Below are 25,763 nucleotides of genomic sequence, written 5' to 3' on the forward strand. Positions count from 1 at the left end.
CTTTCACAAAAGATAGACACTGTGCGTCGATTCAGCGATGCGAAGACATCCTTTTGCGACAAGTTGTGACCCGGGGCTTAATAGGCGGAGCTTTTTCGTGGTCCTTACAAATCACTTCCTAATGCACTTGCGCCACGGGAGGTTGCAAGAAAACAGCTGCTGCTACTGCTGCTGATGCTGCTTTTGACTGCAGCTGCGGCCGTTGTCGTTTTAGAAACACGAACACGGCAAAAACCTCGTCGCAAGAAATGGCAGAGTGATAAGTGCTTGAATACTTGAGTGCAGGCATTCGAAAACGTCGTCTGCAGAGGTAATTTCATACTCACCGCCTTGAGAAGTGCACTTCGTGCGAAGAATCACACCCCAGATGCCTTTCTTCCTAGCGTTCAATTAATAATCTTAAAACAAACGTCGCTGAAACAATTTCTAGGAAATATTCCCTTTCATCTGACGTTTCTGACGCCATGAAGCTAATCAAACATCCGCAATTGATCCCTGTTCGTTATTTTGCCTACGTGTTTTTATATTTCCCGTGGAGCCGTTTGTAAGGAAGTACTTACCGTACGGAGCAGACTTGTCGCATGCGCAAGATCGCAGCAGGCAGTTCAGATAATTCAAAGCGCCATTTCCTTCATTATCCACAAGTTTTAAACGTATAACGGAACGCCTGAACGTCTAAAATACGTTCAAGCACGTTTCCAACTAACTTTTGGCGGGAAACTTGTACCACCTTAATCGCGGTTAGCGGATTAGCGGGAACATGTGAGAGCATTGCTTCGAGTCCCCGCTAGAATGCGCTGAGAGCGCGTGAGGCCACGTGCTCTTGTGTTGCCGCTTGGTGTAATAAAGACAGTACCATCATGCAATTGTTCTATTAGAGGTCCAATTTTCAATGCGCCAACACATCACTCATAATGATTCCCATTCTGTCTCCAAGCTCTTGACAACAATTTCTACGCTACGAGAGTACCATGCTTCTTTTAGAACTACAACGGCGAGAATAGTCTCAGCCTTATTAGCCGGCATATGGTTCTTAGTAATTCCAGAGCAAAAATATACGTTTGTACTGAAGTTATTCATGCCTTATCAAGTTTTTTTTACTTATTATGCTCATGCATTTACACGTTACACAAACATGCATTAACCTTGTTCCAAGCACTGAGCTGTCGAACTGCGTCTCATTGTCAATTTTTCTGCATTGCTTTCAAATTGAAGCAGCTTAAGGCACTGGCGCACAAGTTTGTGGAAAGATTCCTTTCTCCTACGTTCAGACAGGAAAATAGAGCGAAACGACGTGAAACGAAGCGTTAGTCATTGCGGTTTTCTTCGTGTTGACGGCGTACATCAGCATAGCACTCGGGACCTTCATTTTAACTGTCAAGCGCCTTCACGTTCATTACACGGTGCAACTTGCAAAGGGAAAGAGAAAGAGCAAAATAAACGCAGTAGGTGCTCTGATTATTCATGCTCTGTGAGTCTACGAATGATCCTTGATGTTTTCATGCAGCGAACCTCCGTGTTGTGAGATACGCTTACTTTGAATGCAATTTGTTTGGAACCTTGCAAAGACTAGATTTACAGCATTCTTCAAGTCACCTCGACCCTTATTTCAAATGACATTCTGTCAGGATGAAACTGTCGGTTTAGCGAGGTAATTGTAGATTTCACATTTTCGCGTAACGCTGCAATGGCTTCCATTGCGCTGACAATTATTCAATTTATATTTTTATTAATACAAACTTGGTTCTTTACAAATCGCGTTTATCGCGATGCTTCACAGACCAAAGTATACACCCCGCAATAAATTTTGCCTATGCGCAGTAAAATAAGTTATTAACCTCCGAGCATAACTTATATGACCGGACTAACGCGACATCTTGCGCCGATATCAGGTTCTCTATCAGGAGTAGAAAAATGATGCATTTCAGCTCACGACAACTATGCTCCAGTTTATTCTTTTGACATTCAGGCCTAAATCGGAAGTGTGGTGCATCCTTTTACGTATTTGCTGTTGTTTACGTAACCGCAATGAACTGAGATTAAAGGTACAAAACTATCACATTTTTCTTCCTTTGGCACACCTGAATAACCGGTGCAAAAATATATGGTTTTTGATTGGCCCTGCGCCAATGGATGCCTTTGCGAACGCCCACGCATCAAGTCCGCTTTTGATATCACGAGGCTGTCCTATTAATATCCTTGTTTGACCGGCACAGCGCCAATCACATGCAAGAGAGGATGCCCGTTAGAAAGCACCACGTGACTGATTTATGCACCAGCCTTTCTCTCAGAACTGCGGAGAGACTAAGTATCTTACGTGCTACCATTGGCAGATAACGGCGTAGTGAACCAACGAACCGAATGTGAACGTCGGCCTCCGTCCGTCTAGAAGCAAGTCACCAATGCTTCCGTCAAAAACTGGCACTGTTTTACGTTCCTGTTGGTAAAAGGCACTGCAACTACTCTTTCTCTCCACTCATTTTTCTGTTCACTGCTACAAATAAACTCTCTTTCGCAAACTTTCAACAATGCAACACAATATGTTAGCACAACGGACTTCACGGCGGCACTAGTCTTCCGAAGCTACGCGAAGCCCTGGATGACGCACATTGTGTCTGTCGTGTGAAGCCGCGAAAAGAGAAATCCCAGAGGCCTTACTTCGTAGGCAGTCGCGGTCGTAGCCAGCAGGAGGAGCAGCGACAGGAGAACGGCGAGTAACTCCAGCTTCTTGGACGCGGCGCCGAAGACGACCGTCCAAGTGTGCCGCTTAGTCCATTCCATGGTCGCCGACGCCTGCGCGTTCCAACACACACAAGCGTCCACCACCAGCACCCGACCGTAACGAACAAAAATTTTGTGCGCGACTTCCCCGGGCCCTTCTCTCACTGCGTGTCTTAACAACCTGCAGCGAGGACTACCAAGCCGCGGCTGCAGCTGACATTATTTATCGCGCCGGAGGACGTCAGTAATTGCGTAGGCCGCCACGGCGGCGCAGCTAGCAGCAGCCAGCCAGCCACTTTCAAGATGATCACGCTTTTTCCGCCCTCTCCCACCACTCTTCCTCCGTGTGCGTCGAGCGAGCCCGGAGTCACAATCTTTACTCCCTGGCACTCTGCGGGCCTGAGAAGAGTGCAGTCTCTCGAGGCTCGCCGGCTGAGGAGTCTGCGAAGCGTCGCCATTGGCCGCTCGTCGAAGGAACGACCCTCTCCCATTGGACGGTGTGTGTGGGCACTGAATGCGTCGTCGCCATTTTTTGTGAGCCGCGGAAGAGACCCTCTTTTTGACGCTGTCTTCCCTCCTGGGGCGGCCGCTTTGATTTAGCGTGTTCTTGAAGAGGCAATGCGAAAACACGTTCACGAGAGCAGCTGCACGAGGTACCGTGTTTCTTCCTCCGGCATTCCGCGGCGAGGTTCGCTTTTGGGGCATTTAACGCTGTTGCTGCTGCCGTGTCTTGTGGCATATATCAAAGGCTGCGACAGTGTGCGAAAAAAAAAAACTGTGGTTCTCTGCTTAAGCAAGTCGTCCCGATAATGCGCCGACATGTAGCCGGCTTCACATCCTGCGGCTGGGATGAGGAGGAATAACCATGTGACCTCGCAGTTGGGATCTTACAGAGAAGGCGATGATATAATGTGTATTGATCCCTTGCTATATAGAAGGATTTTATGCGAACAATCGCTTCATTTGAAGTGTTCAACCGCATGGAGATAATTTCACAATTTTCCCCCGCCCTTTCGAGGAAGACTGAATGCAAACATTATGAATCTTGTAGGTGACCAAAGTTAGTGTAACTTGCAGTCAGTATCAATCAGTGCTAATGAACTTTTCAACATTTCAAAAGAGAACATATAGCAACCTTAATCTCTTCGAGGCGAATCTAGCGGGCTTCTAATAGAAACAAAAGAAACTAAGAGAAACAAAATTGGTTTTGAGGACAGAAAACGCGCCGTAACTGTCTCACTTCTCGGTGACACTTCAATTGCGCCGCGAGAAAAGAATGAAGGAGGGAGTCAAAAGGGAAAGAGAGAAAAAGAGTCCGCCGTAGTAATGTGCGCGGAAACAATTTTTACCACCTGGCGTTTTTAAGCGCACTCACATCGCACAACAACCTGGTGTCTTGCGTTGTTAAGGATCCTCTTTCATATTTCCGCGTGCTTATCCTCAGTACAGACACTCTAAGACTGAAAATTAACAAGCTGGAAATAAATTGTGCTGCTATATCTCAAAACGTTATTTCCGGATGTTACTGCCGTCTACCTGCCCTTATAATAGGCTCCATAAGGACGCTAAACCTAGCCAAGTAATTATGCCATTTCACTTGCGCGGCATCCTGATGTGCCTCTTGCCTGTCTAAACTCAGGTGATCTTGCATGACACCCGACTATGCTGACAAAGGCGTGACAAACGTTTTTGTTTACAAGTAAGACCTTGTAAAGCGCTCTCACAGCTTAAAAAAATGTCTGTGCTCATGCTATGCAGTCTAAATCTCAAAATACTGTAACAGTGACAGTAAACATTGCGTTTGTTTTTAATCTCGACTCCTTTTCACCGCTTCCTTGATCTCTTCCTTCAGGGCACTGTATTAGGGCTACTGCCGCTCCTTTATAACTACTGATACAGGCGTACACATAGCGTCCTAGAGGCATTTCATACCGTTCGGTGGCGCCTTATAACAGAGCCTCCCCACCGATGACAACGAAAAAAATAATACTTTTGAGCAAATGAAATGCGCAGTAACTCTGTCACTTCTCGGTGAACGCCTTTGCTGCGCCTTGAGGGAAGGGATAAAAGACACCTCCTGGGGTCTTTAACATGCACTGACATCGTACAGCACACGGGTGCCTTTTGCGTTTCATTATAGTGTCTAGGCGCTATAGTTTCACCTCCATCGAAACGTGGCCACCCTGGCCAAGTTCGAACCAACGGTTGCTCGGAGCGCGAGGCAATGACTGTGTGCATGGGCGGTCCCATGATCGCAGGGAACAGCTACGCGTGTTCACAAGATTACTGGAGCATGAATCACGTGCAGGTGGTGATCACGTGGGCGTGCACAGACTTTTGCGTCTGTTTCACGTCTGTTTCGCGTCTGTTTCACAGCGCCGTGTCGTTCGCTTTCTTGTCTTTTGTGCTCGTCTTTGTTCGCGCTGTTTGTTCAAGATGCCTAACCAACTAGCTCGCCAAAACGTGTCAGCGCCGTGTCGTTCGCTTTCTTGTCTTTTGTGCTCGTCTTTGTTCGCGCTGTTTGTTCAAGACGCAGATATAGGTCAAGCACTCAAAATTACACTTATCGAATACTTCTGAGAGGTGCTAGAGGTTTTCAGCGATCAACTGCTTTACCTACTGCCAACGACATGACTGCTGTTCTTATCGGAATAAACTAATAGATCACTCTTCAAGAACTCTCCAATCGCAGTTGTGCGTGCTGCAGAAAAATATGTGAAATGAAGTCTTCTTTTGCAATCGCGCGTTTGAGTTTACTGCGTAGTAGAGCAGTGACTGTTTCATTTCAGCCGCATCAGCTACACTGTTTCTTGCCAGATCACAGACGCCGCACCCGGAAAAGAGTAAACAGGGCAGCAGATTTACTACATTTTCACAAGACAAGAAAACGCCAAGGAAGTGGCCCTCAGGGGAGAGGAAGGCCTTGAATTAATGTATCTTCAACGCAAAACAGAAAAAGTAGAAGCAAGTAATAACTTAAACACCTGTATAGAAGCAGGTTTTAAAAAAGAGACCAGGAACTGATATTAAAGATCCCAAATTTCTTCGGCGCAAAATTTCTGTTAGAAATGGTGTAGAACATTTTTACAGGTAATTTTTCGAGCAGCGCATGTGCCCACTTTTATGTTTCCCGATGTAAGAGACCATGATCAGCAACTGCATGATTGCGAAGTTGATTAACTAATTATATGTACAGTTCCTGCAGCCAGCCTGTGAGTTCCCACGTCCGAAGCTATTACGACAAAGTGACGTACGCCTCGTTGACAGCCGTTTGGTCGGCCGTGGTTACCTGTCCCCCCCCAGTTGAGTTCAAAACACTGTGGCACCATCTAGCAACAAAGGCTCAAAGTACTTCTTGAACAAAGAGAACAGAGCGTTGCTTTTCATTGAAAGGCGCACTGGAGAGCGCGTAAACTGTGATAAAGTATGACGAACCCTTCTGAAAGAAAAATTCATTGTGTACTTAACAGTATATGTAAGTAATGTTTTGCCGAGATGGGGTCGCTTTTTGGGATACAATGGTAAGGCTTCAGCGCAGGTTGTCTCTTCGGCTTGTTTCACACGAAGGAACCGTTCTATGATAACTCAAGTGGCAGTGCCCTATTCCTTGAAGCTAGATCAGGGCATATTAGAACGCGCAGCTATAAAAAAGAAATGTAACCAAGAACATTACACATGAGCAGGGTGTGGTAAATCTGTACAAACAACTAAACATCTTGTTCTCGAATGTGATGGTACCCATCCGGATGTCGATGCAGGCACAGTCACTCTCCCTTATGGCCTAGGGCTTACACATAAAAATGTTCATGTGAATGAATCTGCTGTGGAAGTTAGCAAAAAGCGATTGGAAGGTTGGTGGATGAAACGCAGAGAGACAACATATTGTTGGAATTGTAGGATTAAATGTATTTAAAGAGAATGATGAATTTATAGACCGATTTAAACACCATTAGAGATGCATAAAAAACAAATTATTTAAGGAAATGAAATAAAAAAAAGTCGAGCACGATTGCAACTCAGCAAACCCCTTTCAAAGAAGAAGCTTCTGTCTTCCATTCATCCATCTATGAAATTTTCATCGCGGGATTAAAACTAAAGTTCCTTGCTTCTTTAATTATGTGGTACTCGATTCTCACATTATGACGCAAGATCTTTAAATTTCTACCATAATCTCATTACTTGTTTTTTTCAGCTGTTGGTCCCTCATGGAGCACTGTACGGGCCACATTCCGAGGCACAAGACCGGTCCAGGCCAGTGGCTTCAAGCCCAGCCCTGCCCGGGCCCGCTGCATTACCCCTCTTCTGAGTCCGGGCGCGGTCTGCCAAGCTTGATGTGAGGCCAGGCCCGGCCCTGGGCCGGACCCGTAGCAACTCAAGAGGTAACTAGCCCATTATGTGCAAGTATCCTCCTGCTACACAAAGCAAACAAGTCACGCTTGAAAAAAATTTGTTCAGTAAACACAAAGAGAAGACAACATAACGCCGGTTCGCCCACTCCGCTTTTTGAGCACTGATTTTTTTCTCTGAACAGCTATTCCATGCAGGCGCAATAAAATCTGCATTACCTATAGATTTCAATCAATGAGTTTTTTAGGACCTAAGATGCCTTATTAATAAAATGACCTCGAAGGCGAAGCAACAATGTTTCTTTTTCTTTTTTTCAATGACCACGATTTCGTCGGTCGAATTCATGGCCCCAAAAGCCGCGTTTCTATGGAGACGAAATGCAAAAGCGCCTGGTGTTTTGCGTAGGATGTGTTTGAAGAGCCGAAGTGTACTAAACCATAATGCTATTCTCCAACAACAAGAACTGTTTACTCAGAGATGTGTTTTTGGAAAGCGAAGGCTGAAAATCAAAGATTGTCTTGAAACCAACGGCTGCCCGTCGAGCAATCGAGTTAAGGTCCTTCTCCAGCGGCTTTTATGAGACTTCAAAGCTCCAGTCGAGAGCGGTAACCATATCCAGCTTTCTAGGGCAAAAATTTGAAAATTGCAAGACGCTGTTATGAAAATATTGAAGGTAATGGTCCGTTATTCTGATGTGTATCAAAATATTTCTTTTACAGTGTTTCCATTGATCGCATCGAACAGTTAAGACTGGCATAGAAAACCAGTGCGAAACGCTTTTGACGATAGCAAAAATGTGAATTGATAAAAAAGTACAAGACTGCTGTCGGGTAATTTGCGGATATATTGATTGTTATAGTGAAATCTTACATTTTTATGAAAAAATTTCGTTCATAAACGGCTTCCTGCTCAAAAATGCTTTTGTCCAGAATTGCTGGGTGTGACAAAACCGAGCAGATGAGGTAGATCCGACGGCGTGTGTTCGCTGATAGCTGAGACAGACCAAGCCGGCAGTGCTGTGCATTTTTAGTAGGCGAACGCAGTCGTGTAAATGAGCCATGCGCCAGGCTTTGCAGCTCTCCACTTAGAGAGCTGCTGTGGTCCAGAGCGCTGCTGTATTTTGCGCTTTGTATGTTTAACTTCCATCATTCAACGCTGCCAGGCGTGCGCGTTATAAGTTACTCGGACATGGCACTGTGTGAGTGACGCTGATTAAACACTGTCTACAAATGAGCTTTCTGTCATTCCGCGGCAACAAAAATGTATAGTAGCTGTTGTTTATTAGTAAACCACTGGAAAGATTTCAGCGCTACGGTTCCTTCATTTCCGAGACATTCGGGGCAAGAGTAAAAAACAAAAACAGCATTGTTTGTAATTTTTCTCGCGTATATCTAAGTGGTTTTGTTAAAAATATTAATAAAAAGGAAGGAAAAGATTTTTGCGAGCCCCGGCATCTGGCATCGATACTGAAAGACCTGAGCGGGGGCAGCGGAAATAAAGGATAGCAGGCACAATGAAGAAATGAAATGAAAGAGGTGAGGGGGCAGGAAGAGAGGATAAGAGGAAAGGTTGTATACACAAAAACTATTTACGCAATAATAAATATGTGCAGAAAAAATGTGACTTTGGCAGAGACCAAAAATATCTACATAAGCATCGATTAATTCTTTTCTAAACAAGCACCATGGTCCCATTTCATTCGTGTCGATGCTAGAACGCCCCAAGTGTACTTCAAGCTGAAGTTTCGGGCCCGCAAGTTCAAGCCCGGGCCGTGTCCAGGCCCGGCGAAACAGCCCATTTTCCAGCCTGAGCCCTGGCTTTTGGGTCTGTAGTATGTCCGTGTATGTAGTGTTCCAGACTCTTTGAGGTAAAATTGAAAGCACAACCTCTTTTTTTTTTTTGTAAGGGCCGTGCTCTCTACGGGATACGCGGAAGCGTTCTTAAGAATTGCTCATTAAAGCTGCAGGTTTCAGGCTGGTCAGCTCAGCGTGATTAAAAACTGACATGTTGCCTCTAATGCTGGCATTCGACCCCTTGACCTTAGCTAAGAAGCCAAAGGTCACATCCACTGAACCATAGTGACGGGTGAAGCAAGTATGAACCCGACTGCGATGCTCATTTCACGCTCTCATTTTCACCGGAATGGACTCAGTTGGGGGGAGAGTCGACCTCTGCTAGAGGCAGTGCATTAAGAATCACACGATCACTCTTGGTGAATCATGCCTAGCAACAAGGGTTGCTCTTTTCTAGGGGAGTTCTGTGGTCCAAGCATGCGACTCTGCCCTCAACGGCAAACCGACAGACTTGTGAGCCAAAGGCTCCCTGCACTTTTATAGTCTCGCATGGCTATCGATTGACTTCCTCATCTCGTTATCTTCGAGGATGCGCGACTCGGCGCTATATATCATCCCCAGAGTTAAACTCGCCGACTACTGTTTGCTGTAAAAAGGACTCAACATTCGTTTCCTCGCCTACAGTTGACTCCTAATGCTTTAGACGACTTTAAAGAGAATCCAGTGCAAGTATTACAGCTGGTGTGTTCCACCTCGTGGCCGTCCCGTCTGTTGCTTCAACGGAAAGGTGTTGCGCAGCCTCTTCACTACACTAAAGCTTTCCTCGGCAGCGGCAGGCTGACACAATCATATCAATAAATTCCCCCCCCCCCCCCCCTCCCGACAAAAAAAAAAGAAATACGCAGTACTGCATCGCCTTTGGAAGCAAGCGCGCATGCCAGGGTTATCAATATTTTGCGCGCCCTTGTTAGCGTGATGTCATTGGTTTGTTATCTCGCACTTTCCTCAGCCATGATGCTGACGTTAATGCCCTTTGCAGGAAAGGACAGCAGAAAAATATACCAGGTGTTTCAGGGAAGCTGATCAATAATTTTTAAAAATAGCATTTTTGATGTAAATAGAGGTTTTTTGCAGCATAGTAACAGTATTGGCGGACGTCACAAAAGAGGCGAATCATGTTAAATAGTAAAGTGATTAACTATATAAATTCTAATTGTTAACTCTTTAACTATTACTGATAGGTCCCTGATTGCAAGTAGGGACTTGTAGCCGGTCGTTAATGATAGCCATATAAGTTTTCATAATTTCGAAAACGCGATTACCCACGCCGCCACGGCTAAACAAATATTGGCTACGTCATGCCAGAAATACATGCGTCTCGAAAAGCATGCAGGCAAAGCAACCCCTCCAGTGCACGTAAATAGGCGAAACAGCCCAATTTTGTCGAGCCATAGCGCAGAGGGTAATAGCGTTTTCAAAATTCTGAAAACTGATATGGCTATTACTAACGGCCTCCTAAAATCTCTAATTGCAATCAGGTGCCTATCAGGTTATAGCTAAAAAGTTAATTATTAGAATTCAGTTAATCCCTTTACTAGTTGACATAAATATCCTGTTTATGGCGTTCGCCAACGTCGGTATTAGTATGTCGCAAAAAGCTTCTCTTTACCTTTAAAATTATATGTTTAAAAATTAATGATCATCTTGCCTTAAACACTTGGTATACCACTGTGCACTATGTAGGAAGGAAAACGGGCTAACCAAACACGCAAACACACTGGACTGATTGCGGTGGCCGGTTTACTCTTTCGCTGAGGCATCGCGCGGCTGTGTGGCCCTTCAATCTTCGCGCCACACTCGTAACTCAGCCTAAGCCCGGCCGGCCGAACCAAGGCATCGGCACACAGAGCAGCCGGTACCCATGAAGTGGGCGCGCGCATACTCGTGCCAAACCTGTCTGCTAGCCGCTGATCCCCTGGACACGCGGAGGTGTCACACGGGGCCCTTAGCAGGCACGAGTGGGCAACGCCATAGAATTGTCAGTGCTTAAATACCCTGTACTCCGCGCGTCATGAAACGCTCATATTCGTCAGTGATAGGGTAAACTTCGTGCAAAACGGAGGTGTAACTTATATGATTGTGGATTTTTATGGCGCAAGGGCATCTATGACCAAAGAGTGCCATGACGCAAGGAGTTTTTCGACAACTCAGGGTGGAGTCAAAGACCAATTTTCCACCAGGCCAGGGTGCTCGGCGGCACTGGGGATCGAACCCCGCACCTCCCGCATGCGGGGCGGGTGCTCAAACCACTTGGCCACCGCTGCGATGCTAGGTGCGAATTACAGGGATACTGAGGAACTCCACCCAATATTTTTTATAAAAAAAAGAATATTCCCTGGATTTTCTGGCTACTCTCATGCTTGATAACAAAAAAAGCCGGGCTATAGTTAGTGGCTCGAACCTGTATGCATATTGTAACAGCGCGAACGACAAAGGACGAAGAAAGAACCAGGCAGGTCGGAACGCTTGTCCGGCAGCAAAACCCATGATTTATTGGCGGCAAAATTGGATCCAAAAATCCTCCCGCCAGTCGATTTACTCGTAACGTCACACTGCGACAGCGCGAAAGACGACGTACTCAGAAAGAGACAGGACATCCAACACACCTGGCTTTTCGTCCTGCAGATCGCGTGACGCCCTTACCGAAAAGGGCGGGTTGCCATCGTTCTGAAGTGAATATTGCGATCTAGCATAGATCCAAGATCCGCACCCAAAAATCGGTGTTCGACGCAATCGTTTCATTTAATAAATAAGGCCGCCGATGGCGAAACCTGTATTTCGGTCTTTTGGTTCTCTTCTAGCTTGAAAACGCTCCTTATTTCTGTGCGAGTGGGTCTTTGAGAATAGAACGCGGTACTCTATCGATACGGGCCAACATATCAGACTGATGTTTAAGGAACAATGGAGACAATTCCATCAATGTCACGTTTTCATCAAAAACGGTTATTTGTTTTTTTATGGCTCTGCTTATCATTTTGCCAGGAAATCTGGACAACGCCCATGTAATGTCGCTATGCCTAGCTGCCTGTAACGCATCAATGGTAGCAGGATCAGTCTCTTTCTTACGTCACGGAGGATGTCAACCCGCTATTTTTGGTTATTCGAAGATATGCGCCACGTGGTTGGCATCCAAGAGAATTTGAACCGGTTTTCCCGAATTCCTGGTATAGGCTGGTCTGGTAGCCAGGTACATTTATTGTTCAGAAAATGGGATCAAATACGAAACAATTTTATTGCCCGCCACTCGATTCAGACCCGGAAAGAAAAGACAAAAAAGAAGTCCGTGATCGCTGTTTTAGGAGTAAATTTCAGTGTGGACCAGCTTCAGAGATCCGCACACAAGAAACTACTTTGACGTCAACTCAGTGTGTTGGCAAAAACGGCCTGTGATGTCAATATCCATATTTAATTTTTTTTAACCTTTCCAGTTTGTAAAAGTTTTGTTTTAGTATAAGTGGCTTCTTTTCTATTCGAGTGCAGTAACATATCGATACAGGCCGACTTCTATTTGTCTTCAGCGTCCGTTAAACAAAACTGTTGTCAACAATGCGCCCGTCCTTGGAGTCTTCTCGTCTGCGTCCTTTTTTGCACATTCATCTTGCTTAAGTATCAACAAATCGACTGCGTGCACACACAGGAACCATATAGGCACCTGGTTGCAATATGATTTGAGATTTATTTAGTTATGAGTGGTTTTGGGTTAACAAGGCGAGCGACTCAAATGTGCAAGAAAAGGAGGAATTGATAAAGAACTTTCTTGACATTATCAAGAAATTTTTTTTTGTATCTTACAAAGACTGCAGAAACACAAATTAATTGTTATTTAAAACAACTTCTTTCCAAGCTCTTGACATTGAGTTTGAATGCAGTATGTCTTTGCTCTTGCCGTGAATGTGGCGCTTTCATGGATATCACAAGTACTGCAGCTGTTTTGTTGCTCTTCTAGCAGACAAATTAACGCCTTTGCTTAAGAACCGTTCGCCCCGCCGCGGTGGCTCAGTGGTTAGGGCGCTCGACTACTGATCAGGAGTTCCCTGGTTAGAACCCGACCGCGGCGGCTGCGTTTTTATGGAGGAACAACGCTAAGGCGCCCGTGTGCTGTGCGACGTCAGTACACATTAAAGATCCCCAGGTGGTCGAAATTATTCCGGAGCCCTCCACTATTCTTCCTTTCTTCTTTCACTCCCTCCTTTATTCCTTCCCTTACGGCGCGGTTCAGGTGTCCAACGATATATGAGACAGATACTGCGCCATTTCCTTTCCCCCAAAACCAATTATTATTATTATTATTATTATTATTATTATTATTATTATTATTATTATTATTATTATTATTATTATTATTATTATTATTATTATTATTATTATTATTTTTATTATTATTAACCGTTCCACATGACGCCTTTTTAAATAAAGCAAGTAACGGCAGTTCCGGTGGTGATTCCGTTTTATTGGCTTAGGTTGTGTAATACTTCAGAATGACGAGAAAAATAAACACCTAAAGTAGCAGTTAAGCTGCTACCCTCCCATGCAGCCCATGAATTACTCCTTTACACTGCCTGCTTCCGTTGTAGCCACGAAGAATTCCTGCAGTGATAAAGTGAAAACGTCTTTATTTAAATGTCTTCATTCACGTCCATGGCATACGCACTGCAATGCAAATATGATCAGTAGAATTGTCCTTATTCTGTATTTTCATACGAATCCTACTCATTTCATTAGCAAAGTGCAACGCGCAATGCTTGCAAAACCCACTCACAGCACAGCCCGCTCAGTTGCTAGTACAGGGCAGTTCGGAGTGAAAGGGAACAACCGGCTTGCACAAAAAGACGAATTTTTGGTTATTTCTGTACTAAAGTTGAAAATGAGTAATTCCTGTTATACGCCTAGAGCAAAGCTAGTTAGGAGAGAAAAAAAGGTACGCTTGGCAAACGTAATTATGAACGGATCATTAATGCAATGCTCAATTTTGTTCTCTTATGTATTGGATGACACTGTACCTAGGTCTTAGATAGAGCACGAATTCATACATGTCTTCGCATCGATGTAACAGCAATCATTATGCAGAAAACGGCGACTAGAACAATCTGTTCCTCTTGTCTTAAGAACCGACGACAAAGATCTACTGCTGCAGTCTAATAACAACGGGCTAAACGTTCACTAAACTGGTATGTAGAAAAGGCGCCAAGTCACCGCTGTACAACACGTGTCAACTCTACAGAGTTGCCAGGAACGAACCCAATGTGACATCTCGCCTTCGTGATGGCATTTCATTTGGTTTCGCTCATGGCGGGCTCACACTTCAGAATTGTGGGCTCTGTTATTGCAGTGTGAATGAACTACTCAAAGTCAGGGATTCTGCTCTGCGCATCTTTCTGCTGTGACCGTGTCGCATTACCTTGTTCCTGAAAATAGTTCTGCAAGAGTGCCGTGTATGTATACATGTATAGAAAGTTTGCTTTTAGAGCGGAAATTTATGTATTATTTAATTTGCTGAGAATTACAGTTACCCATTTTTGTTTCGTTAGAGACACGGCAGGGGTGGGACGGGACACTGGAATAAAACAAAAACTTGAAGTAACACAGTTACGCAGTTTCTATTAACTGGTTAGTCGGCAGCGCTCTTATAAGCCATCTGAGTTATTACTTAGTTCAACAAATGAAGAAAAAAAAATACTTTAATCAGCCTGAGGTGTAAAGAAAAGAACAAAAGTTCGCCAGACCACCGCTAATTTCGTGCAGTAGTACTGATCAAGTAAATAGGCGCTTGAACACTAGCGGAGCGATCTGCAGTTTTGTGCAGCGCGGTTAGATCTCATTACAGGAGCGTTTGACAACGACGCAGACAGAGGAGCAAGTGTTCCGTGTTCCATGTGTCTCTCTTCGTTTGTGTCCCAAAGTTCATGCTGGCCCAAATCATGGATTCATACCAACTGGCCCAGAAAAATGCCATGTTACGGACAACACACTCTATTTACAAATGTCCCCCATCATGTCCTAATGTCGGCATGTCAGGAAGAACCAGGCCAAAACACACTAAAAATTACGTCATCTTTCGCGTAATTATCGCGGAGTTGATGGTGCTGCGACTCCGGAGATATAAAGCGCGCGCTTTGCAAGTGTTATACTGCAATGATTGTGAAAAGCTACGATCGTAACGGCTGCAGACGGATCTGATAGCCTTTTTCTTTAGGCGACAAGTGCCCGTAGATAAATGTTCCGGGACATGCGAGACAGCCGCATAGCGCTCAGCTCTTGCGTCCCTCGCAAGTAAGCGGCGAGAGGCTCCGTGTCCTCTTCACGCTTCCGGCGAACGCGGGACGACAAGCCCACAGTTCACTGAATCATTCCGGCGAAAATCGAAGTCACGCTTCTCTGCAGTGAAGAAGCCTCCTCCGATATAAAGAACGACGTCGTCATATCGAACCGCCTTTGCTCTGCGTAGGGACGAATTGATAAAAGGCCCAGCATGATTGACTGTCATGGCGTGTCACTTTCCCGCCCTTCTATATATATACATCGACGAAAAAAAAAAAAGAAAAAGAGCAACAATTCGCGAAGCAAACTTTGCTGCTTATTTGTCGATCTTCATTGCCTCCAGAGCACACAGGCGCCGTCTCGACGACAGGTTTGTTGCCTGACACGTCACGACTGGGATTCGGCGGGCGCCAGTCGATCGTGCTGACCGCGCGCCCCGGCGGGGCCTCGCGATTGGATGACGTTTTCTTTTGTCGACACAATTACTCGCGAGCACGAGGCCCAATTATCGGCGCTCCTTAATTGGCAGTCAATTAACCGCGGTGCATGCGTGCCATGCGTGGCTCGTCACTGTTGCCGTGCCGATGCTGGCGCCACCTCGCAGGGAAGGGAACTCATTAGGCGTGCTGAAATTACGCGAGAAAGGCAACATTGGTGGCGCTGATTAGCCGAGGAGTGCAAGAACTAGTCCGTCGTGGGCTCTTTTACAAGCGGCTGCAGGCACACGTGTAAAAACAGCGTACAGAAAGACGGTGCGTAACGCCCATCCCACGAAGCACTGTTCTTTGGGCTGTGCAGCAAGTGACGGGGTATGCATTTTCGTGCGTCACCTGAAAAGTGGCGTAGCCAGAGTTGCCATTATATTCAAAACGGTGGCAATTACCAGCACCCGTAAAAGCCCTAGTGGGAGTGTATTGAATACATGGGGAAATGATGAACTCTATCGAAAAACGGAACAGAAAAATTTTCTGTAATCGGTACAAATTTTTGCTACACCATGGGATAAGCAGCCTCTAAGACAAGGACAGTGAAAGAAAAACGACGCACGCAACTGCACTGAACTGTGCTGAAGTTCAGCGCAGTGGTGTGTGTCGTGTTTCCTTCACTGTCCTCGTCTGCAAAGGCTGCTTATCCCATGGTGTCTGAAAACCAGCTAACCCGGCAAATTACTCTGCCTTAATTTTTTTCTAGTGTTTTGGGACATGACCTTGTAGTAACAACAAAAATTTTGGTAATAACAACAGAATTTTCCGTAGAGTTAAGCTGTGTCTTGTCGTAGCATCAAAACTGCAGAAAAATGGTGCAATACTACAGGAATGTCTCTCGCTACGACAGAACGACAAAACATTTCGTCGTATTTTAGATGTGATTATATTGTATTTTACCACTAAATATGAAGTATACAGACATGTTCCTGACAAAAAAAAACAAGAGTAAAAGAAAGGAATAAAGACCATAAGCGATAAAAGGCACAATCGAATGCAAAAAAGCACAAACAAAAGACAACAAAAACAAGTTACTTGTATGAGAGTCGCATATAAGAGTAACATATCCGTTGGTTTCAGTCTTCGCAGAGGAAGACAGGTTTCATTTTTGTTAATATATAGACAATCTAATTTCTGATGTAAAAGAAAATGACATTGCAAAAATATCGTACAAAAAAAAATAAGCAGTGTATTTTTATATAGCATCTGCAAGGCATATCACTCACAAAACAAGTATTTCGGCTACTGATCTGGAGTTTCCGGGTTCGAACGCGACCGCGGCGGCTGCGTTTTTATGGAGGAAAAATGCCCGTGCTGTGCCCGTGTGCTGTGCGATGTCAGTGCACGTTAAAGATCCCCAGGTGGTCCAAATTATTCCGGAGCCCTCCACTACGGCACCTAATTCTTCCTTTCTTCTTTCACTCCCTCTCTTATCCCTTCCCTTACGGCGCGGTTCAGGTGTCCAACGATATATGAGACACATACTGCGCCATTTCCTTTCCCCAAAAAACCAATTATTATTATTAAACATTTCTGTGCACCTAGAACCATTGGCAACACTTAGAACTCGCTATAAGCACTCACACTTCTAGCAGCCAATATCAGGAAGTTTTTTTTTCTCTGGGCTCTTTGCAATCACGCTGCCTGTTATATATTTTACGGCACTCTTGGAGATTACTCGTTACATTGAATGGATGCAATTCCACAGTTTCATGTTTCCACATTCCCCTGCTCCTTTCGTTGCATTTGAAACTTGCTCGCATGCGCTTCATATTTCCTCTATGCCACATCTACTTGTCGCAAAACAACGGCGTACAGTACAGTTAAAAATAAATATTATTGTCCAAGCACAAAATAGATCCTGTCAACAAGTGTTTAACATCTAGGGCATGTAACTTGGTTGGGGTGTGAGCACCTGCACGCATGATGCAATGCTCTATCTCTGTTTTCTACGGCATTATTCGTGTAAAAGTGGCTACGGCCTAGTTATCGGGGGAAAAATTGAAAATTGGTTTTGAGGAAAGGAAATGACGCATTAACTGTCTCACGTATCTCTGTGGACACCCGAACCGCGCCGTCAGGGAAGGGATAAAGGAGGGTGTGAAAGAAGAAAGGAAGAGAGATGTGCCGTTTTTGGAAGCGTTCGTTGGGAGCGTAGTATGTGATCACGGCAATCTGACTGTGGTTGGCCAAAAAAACTGAATGTGCTCGAGGTCTGCGACCCGCCGCTGTGGCTCAGTGATTAGCGCGCTCGGCTACATATCCGGAGTTCCCGGGTTCGAACCCGACCGCGGCGGCAGCGTTTTTATGGAGGCAAAACGCTAAGGCGCCCGTGTGCTGTGCGATGTCAGTGCACGTTAAAGATCCCCAGGTGGTCGAAATTATTCCGGAGCCTTCCACTACGGCACCTCTCTTCGTTTCTTCTTTCACTCCCTCCTTTATCCCTTCCTTTACGGCGCGGTTCAGGTGTCCAATGATATATGAGACAGATACTGCGCCATTTCCTTTCCCCAAAAACCAATTCTTATTATTATTCGAGGTCTGCAGCCTGACCAACGATGATGCAAGCCAGTTAGAATTCACCCACCCTGCAATACAGTGCAGGTGCAATCTGAGCTATGTACTCCGAATTTTGGGCTCTTTTGGGAGACAGGGCGACACAGCTATCGGCGTTCTCTTGTCCGAGGGATGGTGAAAATAGCTAAGGTTTGCTTTTACGTGAAAGCGTTGTTCAGAATCCCTTATTGCTGACACCTATAGGCCCGGGAGTATAAGCAGGGCAATGGGAGCTTTGAATTAGTTTTCACTAGCGCATGGGTTCTCGCTACGAGATATTTCTTCTTTGCTGTATGTTCCCACCCCTGACGTCCATATTTTTTTTTCGCGCTATGTACAGTCAGCAATAAAAGTTTACGGGATGCGTGGGCTCAGGACAGAACAGATCCTCTTGAGACTCGGCAAAAGAAGAATTTTTTCCAGTAAACTGGTCAACAAATTCGCAGGTGCGGCACTCATGGAGGGAGCTTTAGAGCCGTAAAAAAGCTCTTTCTCTGTTACTTTCAGAACCTGTGCTGCTACCTAGTGAGTATGGTCAAAGTCGCATCGCTTCCCTCCTTTTCTGGCACTCCCAAAAAGGCGCGAGTCGGTGCGGGGGCGTTTCTTTGGTGAGTGACAGAAAAATAAGCATGCAGAGCCGCGTGCATTTGAGCAGGTGGAAAATCACGTAAAAATTTAACCGAGGAAGATTTGGGCATATTTGAGCGACGAAACTATGTGTAATGTCTAACATTATACAACCAATAAATCGAAACGCGGGTATATCGATCACGTTCTGGAGCCAAAATTTTCATAGTCTAAACGTTTTAAAAGCAAACGGTGGTACAATTTACGCTATACAGCTGAGGGGGATATTGCAACGCCACCTCCCGACTCAGGTACCTGGTATTAAGGCCAGATGACTGATCACGCAAGGCATTTTAGTCGACTGGCTTGCGTGACGGCGCAGAAGGTTTGTTTTCGCATGCTGGCGTCGGCAAACTTTTGCTGCTGAATATGCGCTCTGATTTAAACAATCTTGGTCGTTTCTACACCATTTGTGGAACATTATAGTAGATACGTTTGAGGAGCAGGATTTCAGCTTAGATTCAGCCATGTTTTAGCCTTCCTACCTTTCCTTCTCGCCTTCCTTTTCATGAGCCATGCTACTTACTTCACCCTTCTGTTTCCTATTTTTCCCCTTTACAACTCATTTCCGTTTTTCCCCAATAGAGAGTAGCCATCTGAAACCTGCCTCCGCTTAACCTCCTCGCTCTTTAATCTCCTTTCTGCCTGCTTGGTCTTCCTCTTGTGTATTCTTGTTTCTTTCCCAAGGTGCACCGTGGTGCAGGTGAACAGATCACAGATCACGGGGGTGACAACTGCGCATGAGCGGAATCCAGCATTGTCTAGAAGGACAATCCTGTACAAACGTAGTCATCGTAAATTTTCCGGTGCTTTATACACATTAAGTCACCAGCCATCCGCGTGAACCGCAGTCTTGTGTCACCTCTTTTCATAAAATTGCTACACGAGCAGTACGATCACCAAAAAAAGAACATTAAGATGGCTTTCCCAAAAGTTGCTTAGTGCGGCTACATTTGACGCTCAATCTTGACACAACAGTTCTGTAATGCGCAATTGAAAAGCAATACTCATTTATCAATCAGCTAATCACCGCATAGAACAGGCTTCGCTTGGAGGCCATGTTTTTTCGTGGGAGCGTCATTCGTTGACAGGGACAATAAATCCAATGTTTATGGCTAATAAAAAAACATTGGCGAACTACGCGCACAGCTGTCGCCACTGGTCTGCGTTTAATTGATTACGCCTAACGTCAACACTGGGGCTGCTTATTTACGGCCTTATGTGTCTACCTCTTGGGGCTGGAAAAAAGGCACAAAAGCCTGTCAGATGCGACTGCTAACGCATATGCAGTTAACAAAGCAGCACCTTTCGCTTTAGCTGCTGCACTTTGAACGAAGACCGCAGCCCTCAGTCAGCACGAGCTAGCAGCAATTCTGCGAGAGGACTGCCGTGCAAGCCCACATCCTAGTTGACTGCTCGCCAAGTTGACAAGTCAATACTGGTACAATATGACAGAAATGATGTAACAAATGGGTGAGATTTTCTAGCATAATTCCTTGTTTCTTTTTTTCTGCCGGGACTAATTGTCAGTCTAGCCTTGCAGTTAGGAAAGGATCAAGGCGTAGGGTTTATGGTCACACTGTATCAACTTTATCAAATAACTGTACTTGAATGCTAAGCCAAAACAGAAACTTAAGAAAAATCTAGCTGTCCATATGTTACTGGGCTGGTGATTCTACTTTGAGCTACGTTCACGTCTTTGAAAAAACCTGCAGTTATTTCTGCAGTGAAGCTAAACCATTAAATCATACTCGAAAAATGGCCCATCAAGATTTTGTTATTCATGGTTCGATTGATTATAGCTTTGCTATCACGCTCCAGCCAGATATTTGGAGGCGAAAAAGGAACACTGACACTGTACCACTTATGAGCTCTGGTCGTATTTAAGGCACACCAGCAGCTCAAGGCTGTGTTTCTTCTATTTATTCATTTCTTTTTCTCGCACCAGAAAGTACCTGCGCACCTCTCTAGCAGGGAAAACCACTCATTTTATTGTTGCTGCTCCTTTCTGTTGCATAAAAGGAAGTCAAAGCTATAAGTTTAAGAATGGCGTTTTTAAAAGTCATTATTTGGTTTGTAAGCAGTCCATCAAGGTTTCTTGTTCATGCGTTGCCTACAATATCTAGGCAGTAGCAAGAAGTATTGAACCCTTTGTAAGGTACGAATAAATTTAAAAAATACTTTGTGAAAATTGATACATAATGAATGTAATACACGTCGAAGTACAGCAAAGCCATTTAGAAAAGTTTGGTTTATTGGCCCGTGTGGTGTGCAATGTCAATGGACGTTAAAGAACCCCAGGTAGTCGAAATTTCCGGAACCCTTCACTACGGTGTCCCTCATCGCCTCAATCGCTTTGGTACGTTAAACCCCCGTAAATCAGTTTATAAAAGTAAAATTAAACATGTCTTTGAGAACAGGGGAAAAGACTATGTCACAGGAACGGTTTGAGCAAGAAATAAAAAGTGGGACAAGGCATGTCTCACGGCATGTATGCCAACTGCAGGGCAAAGGCCTCTATCATGTCTCTCCAATTAACCCGGTCCTTTGCCAGCTGCGGCCACCGTATGCCCGCAAACTTCTTAATCTCATCCGCCCACCTAATTTTCTGCCGTCTTCTGCTACACTTGCGTTCTCTTGGAATCCACTCCGTTACCCTTAACGACCCGCGGTTATCTTGCCTTCGCATTACATGCCCTTCCCAAGCCCATTTCTTCCTCTTGATTTCGACTAGGATGTCATTAACCCGCGTTTGTTCCCTAACCCACTCTGCCCGCTTCCGGTCTCTTAACGTACCTATCATTTTTCTTCCCATATCTCGCTGCGTTAGCCTTAACTTCAGCTGAACCTTTTTATTCATATTGTTGACCAGCGCAAAACGGACCAGGAAAGAGAAGACGACACGGGCGTCTTCTCTTTACTGGTGCGTTGTCCGTTTTGCACTGGTCCGCAATATGAATCAATTCCAACTTGCCCAACACAACGTACTGTTGAACCCTTTTCGTTAGCCTCCACCTTTCTGCCTCGTAGGTGAGTACCGGTAAGATACAGCTGTTATATACTTTTCTGTTCAAATATATTGGTAAACTGCCATTCATAATCTGAGAGAACCTGCCATATGCGCTCCACTCCATTCTTATCCTTCTAGTTATTTCCCTCTCATAATCAGGATCAACGGTTGCTACCTGCCCTAAATAGGCGTGTTCCCTTACCACTTCCAGCACCTCACTACCAATTGTGGACTGCTGTTTCCTTGCTAGACTGTTGAACATTACTTTGGTTTTCTGCATATTGATTTTTAGACCCAGCGCTCTGCTCTGCCTGTCTAGCTCATTGATCATGATTTGCAAGTCATCTCGGGAGTGACCCAACAAGGCAATGTCATCAGCAAATCACACATTATTTAGGTATTCTCCATTTACTCTTATTCCCAACTGTTCCCAACTGAAGCCTCGGAATACCTCCTGTAAACAGGTGGTGAACAGCATTGGCGAGATCGTGTCTCCCTGCCTGACGCGCTTCCTTATTGGAATTCTATTGCTGACTTTATGAAAGACTATGGCTGCTGTGCAGTTTTTATAGATATCTTCCAGTATTTTCGCATAAGGCTCTTCTACACCCTGATTCCACAATGCCTGCACGACAGCTGAGGCTTCCACTGAGTCAAATGCTTTCTCGTCATCAACGAAGGCTATATATAAGGGTTGGTTATATTCTGCGCATTTCTCTATCACCTGACTGATGTCGTGAATGTCGTCTATTGTGGAGTATCCTTTAGTGAAGCCTGGTTGATTGAATGATCAATCAAATGACCAGTCAGGCTTTAGTAAAGATGCTGCAAAGTAAATAAACTGGTGCCATCACGCCCCAGTAGGGGCTGAAGGTGCGATAACTGTTGTTGGAAAAGCGAGGCATATATATCCGGCTCTCTTAACGCAAAGTGGCCTTTTTTTTCGCGTTTTCTTCAAATGAAAAGACAAGCACGATTAAACTTGAATGATGAATTTTAGAAAGAAAAATATTGCTCAAACAATGAAATTGCCTGAGAAAACCGTTAAATGAAGCGTCTGTAATTAAGACAAAAATTGACACGCACGAATTGTTAACGTACCAATCGTTGTTTATTTTTCTCCAACTTGGCTCTCCAACTTTTTCTCAAATTGTCTGTTTTGTCGCGGTAAGGAAATAGAAGCGTTTCACCCCTGAATGCGAGCGCTAGGCCAAGAGAAAGCTTGTACTCATTGTATCACCTGTGGGTACCTGGTGGAACCGGCGATCGAACCCCGCACCTCCCACATGCGAGGTGGATGCTCGCTGTGATGAATACTAAACGTGTGTCACTAGTTTTGTTAAAGCGTTGTGTCTGGGCAGTTTCTTTCTTTTCCGCTGCTAAAAAAGTTTTTGGGGAGGTCAATACACGCGAAAACACGGACGCTGGAAGGCGCGGTAAGCAAAAAAAAAAACTGAACGGAACGGAAAGTGAGCGGTGAGACACACACTCACCCGTGATTTATTATTTGTTTGTTCTTCCTTTCCAGCTCTCCGGCCGCAACTGCAGCGCAAGACAGCCGCAATGTCGGTGAATAACGACCTGCGCCTACATATTCACGATACTCTCCAGAACTTCGAAAGTCACGCCCTTGCATGTATTATGAGCCTAGTAGCTGCAACTCATTACAATTCGCTTAGCGGCGTCCGTGACTCCTAATTCTGCTTTCTACCTGGCTATTTTTGAGTGGCAAAGTTTTAAGCTTGTCTGCTGCATACAGAGTGGTCCGAGGAGCAAAAAATTCTGGCCCCTAATAAGCCGGAGCGTGAAGGAGCACAAGCAAGGAAAAAAAAAATCTAAAACAAAATAAGCAACATGGCACGAGGCCCATGTGCCGCCCAAGGACAAGCCGTTCTTCAAGGTTGAAACGAATGTTCCTGTTGTACGGAAGTCGCCACAAGACGTTATCCAATTAGCATGGCCAATTCCTCTCTTCGTTCCACTTGCGAGAACTGCCCTTCCAGAATTCAGGAGGCGGCGTCCTCAAAGCGGCGGGCAGCCGACAAAGCCGCAGCCAATTCGTTGTACGTGAGAAATTCTTTAGGTACCCCATAATCATTTTGGAAACGCAACTGCTTCCCGGCACTTCCTTTACCATTCGGCGAAAATTCTGACTGCCACCCCTTCTTGTGCCCTCCTTTCCTTTTGCCCTAGGTTTGGAGACAATTGAGCGAAAATTGGCGAGGAAGCCTTTGCTCGGGTACTCTCAGAAACTCAATATGGCGACACGAAAGACGGAATTGGGCCCCGCTTCAAACGAGATTACAAGAGGAGGATCTGCAATGGCAGCGGCGGAAACTTAAATGGATCCTAATGCATCTGGCTCCAAGCGTCGTTGAGGCTCATTATTTGTTTCTTAAAACCTTTGCTGCTCTCTCATTCCACAGCACTTGTGTGTGTTGAAGTAAATTTGAGCTGCAAGCCGGCCACCATTGCAGTTAAGCAAGTTGAAGTGACTTTACCATGCGGACTTGCTGCTTGACTGGGACGCCTGCCAACATATAATCCACGTATATCGCGATGCTTTTTTTCTTCTACTCTCTAATCAATTATTTTACAGCGGTAAAATAAATACGCTATCTTTTTTTTCGGATTGATCAAAACCACACATGAAAAAAAAAGCTACAAACATTCCCCTATGCTCTTTGTTTTCAGTGGGTGTTGGCTTCCGTCATGTCAGTACAGCTGGCAGAACCTGTCTACAGAAAATGGCGCCGACATGCTGCTACGCTAACTGTTTATAAGCAGAAGAATTTTAGAAGTTGGCATAGAGAATAACCGTATTTAAAAATATGAAGGACGGTGAATTCGCCTGAATAAAATTTACAGACTGGTTACCTCTGGTTAATGCGGAGATTCAGCTGACAGATGTTATGGTATTTCTACTTAACGGTATGCTGTGGTCGAGAATTTTAGAGCGGCCTCACATCCAAGGAGAGGGCTGAGTCAGGCTGGTTGGTTCATGTTGAACGGTACGACGAAACAGCGCTGACGGACGGGACGAAAGAGGAGACAGACACCAGCGCACGTGTCTGTCTCACATCTTTTAGTTTTCCAAACATAGTCATATTTGTTCTAGGTCGCCTCTCCACTCCGCCGCTCTAGAAGCGCAGCGGCACCGGGGATCCTTCGGTGGCACGTTTCTCAGCAGCTGCCGCAGTCCGGCCGTGCTACATGCCTCTGCTATCGTCACACTCTTCCTCCTCCTTACAAGGTAACCAGATGGTAACCGTGGTACGCCCTACTGCGCTCCTGCCATACTCTCTTCCTTCCACGGCAATGTAGTCAAGGGTTCGACAGAATCCTGTCTGGCGAGGGGGAAACATAGTGGATGAATAAAACGTACACTCGCCAAAAATGGGTTTTAAAATATGACGTTTCGGGACCACTACGGGTCCCTTGTTCACAATGAAGATGGACGAAATGGCCCACTTCATATAAGCGCACTCGACAGCGCAGTGAATGGGCGTAGTTATCCGGGAGATTACCCTTCGTCCTGTTAATAACGTTATCCGTAGTCTGAATATAAAATTATTCTAAAAGCAGTCGTGACGATAAAGGTCTCATTGTGTCTAAGATTGTGGCGTTTTCCCAGTCAATGGTGTGCTTCATTTCTTGAACATGCTCTGCTAGTGCGTTCGATGACGTGCAACATTTGCTGACGTCGTTCTTGTGGTCTCTTAATCGCTTAAAATCGCCTTACTCGCCAATGTATGATGCAAGGCAGTTTTTGCAGGGGATTTTGTACACAACTCCGGGGTAACGTGGGCGCTCCAGGCGATCTTTAACATGACAGAGCTGTTGTTTCGGCTTGCTGGATGGCACGTGCGCAATGCGCACATCGTATTTTGTAAATATCCGTGCCAG

The 25,763-nt window shown here is 45.1% G+C and overlaps 1 protein-coding gene and 1 long non-coding RNA gene across 2 annotated transcripts in view; one reads left to right on the forward strand and one right to left on the reverse strand.

Annotated features, from left to right (window-relative positions):
- LOC144106527 (uncharacterized) overlaps positions 1 to 2,895 on the reverse strand; it is a 105,421-nt gene extending 102,526 nt beyond the window's left edge. Inside the window, exon 1 of the mRNA XM_077639374.1 lies at positions 2,659 to 2,895. Coding sequence (XP_077495500.1) covers positions 2,659 to 2,781 — 123 coding nt within the window. The 5' untranslated portion in view covers positions 2,782 to 2,895. The remainder of the gene's footprint in view (positions 1 to 2,658) is intronic.
- Positions 2,896 to 3,120: 225 nt separating this feature from the next.
- LOC144106220 (uncharacterized) lies at positions 3,121 to 24,607 on the forward strand. Its single transcript, XR_013308934.1, has 3 exons — positions 3,121 to 3,374; positions 6,914 to 7,100; positions 23,386 to 24,607. It is a non-coding gene; the product is annotated as an uncharacterized LOC144106220 (long non-coding RNA).
- Positions 24,608 to 25,763: the final 1,156 nt, after the last annotated feature.

Source organism: Amblyomma americanum, chromosome 10, assembly GCF_052857255.1.
Source record: "Amblyomma americanum isolate KBUSLIRL-KWMA chromosome 10, ASM5285725v1, whole genome shotgun sequence".
NCBI classification, from domain to species: domain Eukaryota; kingdom Metazoa; phylum Arthropoda; class Arachnida; order Ixodida; family Ixodidae; genus Amblyomma; species Amblyomma americanum.